At 29.7% G+C, this 6809-nt stretch overlaps 1 protein-coding gene across 1 annotated transcript; it reads left to right on the top strand.

Annotated features, from left to right (window-relative positions):
- The first annotated feature begins 4661 nt into the window (after positions 1-4661).
- LOC100305978 (uncharacterized) lies at positions 4662-6045 on the top strand. Its single transcript, NM_001248858.2, has 3 exons — positions 4662-4976; positions 5093-5375; positions 5857-6045. Exons 1-3 carry the CDS (start codon positions 4872-4874, stop codon positions 5940-5942), a joined length of 474 nt encoding a protein of 157 aa, NP_001235787.2. The 5' UTR covers positions 4662-4871; the 3' UTR covers positions 5943-6045.
- Positions 6046-6809: the final 764 nt, after the last annotated feature.

Genomic DNA, 6809 nt, shown 5'->3' with positions numbered 1-6809 from the left:
GTAGTATTAGAATATAAGATACCTTATAAAATGTTGAGAGTTAATTTCAATCAACTATCAATGAGAACTAATTTTAACCTTAATTTTCACCAAATCAAGTATTAGTAGATTATTCAAAGAGTTTGAGTCTTGAGTTGTTATAATGGTTAAGTTTTGTATAACTGAGTGATGGGGTAAAATACTTTTACTGTACTAGGAATTCAGAATTAAAGCTTTGTTTTGAAAATCATAGGCTTTAGCAACTGAAACAGAATGAAAATTTATAACCATGTGAAGAATCACAATATTCATGACTAACTAAACCTATCCATATTGGCATGTAGTGGATACATGACACCAGAGTATGCAATGAATGGACAATTTTCAGTGAAATCAGATGTCTTCAGTTCTGGTGTCCTGGTTCTTGAGATCATAAGCGTCTAGAAAAACAGTGGCATTTGTCATGGGGAGAATGTAGAGGTTCTACTAAGCTTTGTAAGTCTTCCTTTTGTCACGATTATTTCTTCTTTGCCATTTAGAAGTAAGAATTAGAAGATTATGTGATCGGAAACATCAATGCAGAAGTAGAATGTGATCCAATAACAAGGCATGGAGAAATTGGAAGGAGGGGACAGCTGTAAATATTGTAGATTCATCATTAAATAACAATTCACGAAATGTAATGATGAGATGCATCCATATTGGTTTACTCAGCGTTCAAGAAAATTTAGCTGACAGACCAACTATGGCTACCATTATACTGATGCTTAATAGCTATTCTCTGAGTCTCCCAACTCCTGCTGAACCAGCATTTTATATGAACAGTAGAACTAGAAGCCTTCCAGAGATGCAGTGCAGTCATCATGGGAGTATAATTCAAGGGAAATAGGAACAAGTGAACTGATACTTAAATCAGCTCAAGAATCAGAAAATGAAGCTTTAATTACTGAGCTATACCCTCGCTAGATTTTGGTCATGGGGTGATATTCATTCATCATCAATCCATGTAATTTGTTCGTGCAATGTTTTGTTTAAGACACCACACATTCTTTGCTTAAACTGAGATTGAAATCAGTGATATGACCTTCAGCTGCTCTTTAATACCGATTTCAAAATCTGGATTACTTAATTGCCATTGCATTTATTCTGTGCATCTGTACACTCACTGAACAACTGAACCACACGTTTAAAAAGTTAAAAAAAATAATCGCTGAACTAAGCCATAAAAGATCTGTCTAGCTTAATTCGGATTTGTTCAAATTAAATCGAACTAAACAACATGCTATTTTATATTTTTAGTTTTTGGGCAATCAAATTGAATCTCCTTGTTCCTCTGTGCAATTAAAAATAAGTTTCACAAATTTCTCAGGCAACACGTAATAATTTTAGACAATTTTTTTAAGGAAAAATTTAAACAAATAATAAAACACATAAAATAGAAATATAAAATCAATTGCATGCACCAAATTTTTTAACGTGGGAAAACACCACTAAAAAAGATTAATGGGTACACACAGGTCTTCCTAAAACCACCAGGATCATCAGTGAAACAATCCTCACTCGAGACAAATTCAGACATCTATTTAAGGAGGGGATGAATTTTTATTTTTTTTACAATTATTTAAATATTTAAATTTTAATAAATAATGTCTTCCACATAAATATTTATTCGGTTTACACGTAAAGTTAAAACTAATTTTTATTTTGAAATGATAAAAATTAAAAAACATAATAAAAATTCTATCACTAAATTTTTTTTATTCAAACCATAAAAATTTATATACCAAATGCCAAGTATTACACAAATTTCAGTGGGAACGAAACATAACTCACTCTATGACTACTTGCTGATTTGGATGCTTGCAAATATAAAGTAACAAATTTGTCCCCCCTGCAATAAAAAATGGGCTCTTCAAATTTCTCAGGCAACAAATAATTATTTTAGGCAAATAATAGGACGCAGAAAATGAAATAGTAAAATCAACATACACCAAATTTTAACTGGAAAAACCTACAGGACCTAGTTCAATAAAAAAAATAAAAAATTCTATTAGATGGATACACCAGAAGTCTTCCAAGGACCATTAAGAGATCAACAGGAAAACAGTATTCACTAATAGGCCTAGGGTGGATGACAACATAATAAATGTACAAATAGGTATCTAGCCAAGCAAAAAGAGAGAACACAAAGATATTGATAAAAGCTCACATGACCAGAATCAACACATCAAAATTTTAGGAAAAGCACAGCACGTTTACATTCTCAAAACATATGATAAAAGAGCACAGTTTTCTTCTCCTTCCTGCCATTACGTACACCATGCAACTGATGTTTGTGTAACTGATGCAAGAAGCCTTGACTTTCTTCCAATAATTTTTAATTTTGACGACTTTTTGGTACAGGAATGGAAAAACAAACAGAAACAAAGGAACTACACTATAGCTAGTGAGTCACGTCCTATAGCCACAAGGACAAAACTAGGTGACGATCCTGAAAAATGGAAGAAAATTCACGTAGTTATGTTTGACTGTTTTTCAATTTAAATGATAGAATATACTTAAAAGGTATCAAACATTTACTATTTTAACTAATGAATTGTTAGTTGATATAATGTTTTAAAATCTTTGTATAGAGGAAATGGAGAATAGGAGGAACGAAGAGAGGAGAAGTGAAGGATTTATGGTGAGTATGATTATTATAAACGAAATCTTCTTTCTTATTTAACACAGAAACATACTTAAAACTCAAATTCAAGATTTTTAGTTAAGATAAAATAACTCAAATTAATTGATCGCTTGGTAATGATTTATGATGGTTTGGTTGAGTGGAAAAAACAAAAATATTTTAATATTGAATAAATTATATTAATCACCCCTGGGTTTTTGTCAAGTTATACCAACAATTCATGTTTTTTAATATTTGCATTAACATTTTTTATAAGAGATGTACATTGAAATGTATTTTAAACAATTAAAAACATTAATAAGTGTAATATAAGGGGTATCAATATATATATATATATATTTCAAAACTATAGGGGTTATTGTGGTAGTAGATAAAAGCATTTTTATATAATAATTATTATTATTTTATTATAATTTTTTTTAATATTAATTTTCCCTTTTTTCTTACTTAGTTATCAAATAATTTTAATTTAAATATTTTTTTATTCTACTGCGTATCTTTTCAACCAAACAATTATCTTTTTCTTTTTTCATTTATTTATTTTTATCTCCTCTCTTTTCTTCCTCACAACCAAACATATCCATATAGCTAGTGAGTCACGTCCTATAGACACAAGTCACAGGGACAAAACTAGGTGACGATCCTGAAAATGGAAGAAGTTTCACGTAATTATGTTTGACTTCTTTTTTTCAATACAAATGGTAGAATTTACTTAAAAAGTACCAAACATTTATTGTTTGAACTAATGAATCATTAGTTGGTAATAGGTATAATGTTTAAAAATCTTTGCAGTGTCAAATACAAATTTTTATTTACCATAAAAAATAAACATTTTTATTTGCTCTTCGGATGCATCAGCGTACAACATAAAAATAATTGGATAATAACATAAAAATGTTAAATAAATTAAAATTAATTTACAATAATTGTTTTAATATGTATTTTTTTAAAAATAAAAGCAAAGTGAATGGTAACATAAAAAATTCACTGCACTTATAATGAAATAAAAATTAAACACGTTACCAAAGATGTAGATGTAGTATATTAAATCAAGAGTTTAACACTATATAAATATTTTACAAGATAAACTAATTAAAAATCATGATAAGATTTTTGGAAAAATACTGTTGGACATTAATCTTTACTTTACACTTACAGTGAAAGAGAAGAAAATTGATATAAACATAATAGATAGATGACATTATGCAATAGAAAAATAAATATATAAAAAATATATGATATGTAAAGGTGTCCACATATTATTACTATAGATAAGATGTTTTTAAAATCAATGTAGTAGGAATCTTTTTATAATAATTATGGAAAAGTTAACGAATTTAAATATTTTTTATTTCTAATAAATATCTGATTTTATATTTATTTTTTAATAAAATTTTGTTTTGTGATGAATCTTTAATAAAATAATAATTTTATTTTTGATCGATACTTATTTTTAATTCTTAATAAATTTTATGTTTTTTCATGATAAATATTTATCACTTATTAAACTAAAACAAAATTTATTAATTTATTAGGAAGTAAAGACAATTTTTTTTAATTTATCATAAACTAAACCAAAATATCAAGTATAAAAAAATATTATTTTATTAGAAATTTAGTGTAAATAAAAAATTGATTAAGAAATAAACATAAAAATCAAATATTTATTATGGATGAAAAATATATTTAAACCTAAAAACTTTTATTATGTGAATTGTAATTAATAAGTTCTTAAATGAAAATTACATGAATGAAGAGTACATGATTCAAGGAAATTTTTGGTTATAAAATGACAGCAGCACAGCACCTTAATTTGGCCAATAGATGCTCATTCATGATCATACCTATGGCTGCTGTTTCTTGCGTGTTTCTTTTCTTTCTTTCTTGTCTATTTCTAAAATCCATATCTCAAGCCAGCGCCCAGATAATGTTAACCGAATCCTGTGATAATAACAGCAACGGCACCTATAACACCAATCTCAACACCCTTTTATCTACTCTCTCTTCCAACACTGAAATTAACTATGGTTTCTACAACTTCTCATATGGTCAAAATGAAGACAAAGTTAACGCCATTGGGCTCTGCAGAGGAGACCTTAAGCCAGATGAGTGTCGTAGTTGTCTCAACGATGCCAGAAGCAATCTCACAGTCAATTGTCCAAACCAGGAGGAAGAGAAAGAGGGAATTTTGCACCTTGACAAATGCATGTTGCGCTACTCAAATCGCTCAATATTTAGCGTCATGGAGACTTCTCCTACGCTTTATATGTGGAATTCCACCAATGCAACCGACGTGGATCAGTTCAATCAGGTGCTTCAGAACTTTTCTTTTTTTATGAGCGAATGTTAATTATTAATAGAATGATTTGAACCCATCATCTCTCTCTTGTTTCTTCCTTCACCACTAAATCAATCTTATATCTCCAGGTGCTCCAGAACCTGATGAGGACTCTAACTGAGAGAGCTGCATCGGGTGACTCTCGTCGTAAGTATGCAGAGGGAAGTTCGTCTGCTCCAAATTTTCAAACCATACATGGTCTTGTGCAGTGTACTCCTGATTTGTCTCAGCAAGACTGCAAACAATGCTTGGATCGTGTGGCTATCTCACAAATCCCAAGTTGTTGCAATGGCAAGATCATGGGTGGTAAAGTTCTTACACCAAGTTGTAATACTAGATTCGAAACTTACCGGCATCTTCCGTCTTCAAAAGGTATTCCTTACATTTTGCTTAATTAATTTCAACTGAGGCACCCCAATTGAACCCCGGGTTGACTTGATGAATCACTTTTCAAGTAGTTAATTAATTACTAGATTTTGAATGTTCACTGAGGTGTTTGTTTAATTTAACTTATATCTAATTAAAATTGGAACTATTTTGAATAATTCTCATAAAATCTACCTCTTCTTTTTCAAAAAAAAAAGTGATTTATAACTATAAATAAAAATAAATTAGTTTTTACTTTAAAAAAATAAATCTAAAAAAATAATCAATGAATTACTCCACATCACAAACACTTATTTTTTACTAAGTAACAAATCTTCATAAAAAAAATCCATTTTTTTTAAATCAAGTATATGTGGTAACAAAATTTCAACAACTGTAACAAAAACAAAACAAAATTTCAACAATCATGTTTTATTAAATCTTAATCCATGACTGTCGCACTGACAGAGGATTCTGATTTGTGCAGGAAATAGCGACGCGTCACGAACTGTACTCCTCGTCGCCATGGCAGTGCTAGTCGTTAGCGTTGATTTGGTGCTCGGTTTTATCTGAAATGAAAACTCGCCAACTTCACTGCAGCTATTATCTATATGGAAATAATTCTTGGACACTCTTTTATTAAAGTATTACCAATACCAACTACCAATCTTTTTTTTACAACTTACACTGAAATTGCCTTTTTCTTTCAGTATATACATCTTGAGATATATAGGAAGAGAAGGGAGATAAGATTGATGATGTAACATCACAGATTAAAAAAAAAAGTTAGATAGATAAAATGAAAGGCATTATTAGTAGGATGTTTGTAAATTATAGATGTCTGTCACCATTCTATATATATCCACCGTTTAAACTATGAATAAAAATATCCACCATTTACAATTTCACCTGCAAGCTGAACTACAAAAATGGCATCGATATTCGATGACTACCACCTTAAATAAAAAGTGGCAATGCAACTGCATACATATGCTGATGCAGACCAAACAAATTCAATCCTTTAACCAAAATACAATGTCTTGGGTCACATGTAAAATGTTAGTTCATTTTCTTTTGGGCTGGCAATGAACCAAATATTAGTGAGGAATTAAACTCAAAACCTCCTTAAGCCCTTCTCTCCTTCCGTCAAACCTGACTCCAAATTTGAAATTACCTTAGACCCAATTCGATGAATAATTCATTAAATTTAATTCATGAATCAAATGAAAACATAATTTAAAAATTGAGCTTATTAAATAAATAATCTAAACTTGAGATGAATAGTGTAACAAATAATCGAAATGGGTGCTCTAATTATAAGATAAGATATATGCTGTGGCTTTCTTGATCGACTAGACCTATGGGGCGTGTCTTCACCACTATATTGGACAAAATTGACGACAATTCTTAGGGGAGATTTATACTTTAAACTATGAATCT

This window comes from Glycine max, chromosome 20, assembly GCF_000004515.6.
Source record: "Glycine max cultivar Williams 82 chromosome 20, Glycine_max_v4.0, whole genome shotgun sequence".
Lineage (NCBI taxonomy): Eukaryota > Viridiplantae > Streptophyta > Magnoliopsida > Fabales > Fabaceae > Glycine > Glycine max.
Note: the sequence above shows the minus strand (reverse complement) of the source record. Positions and strands in the feature narration are given on the sequence as shown.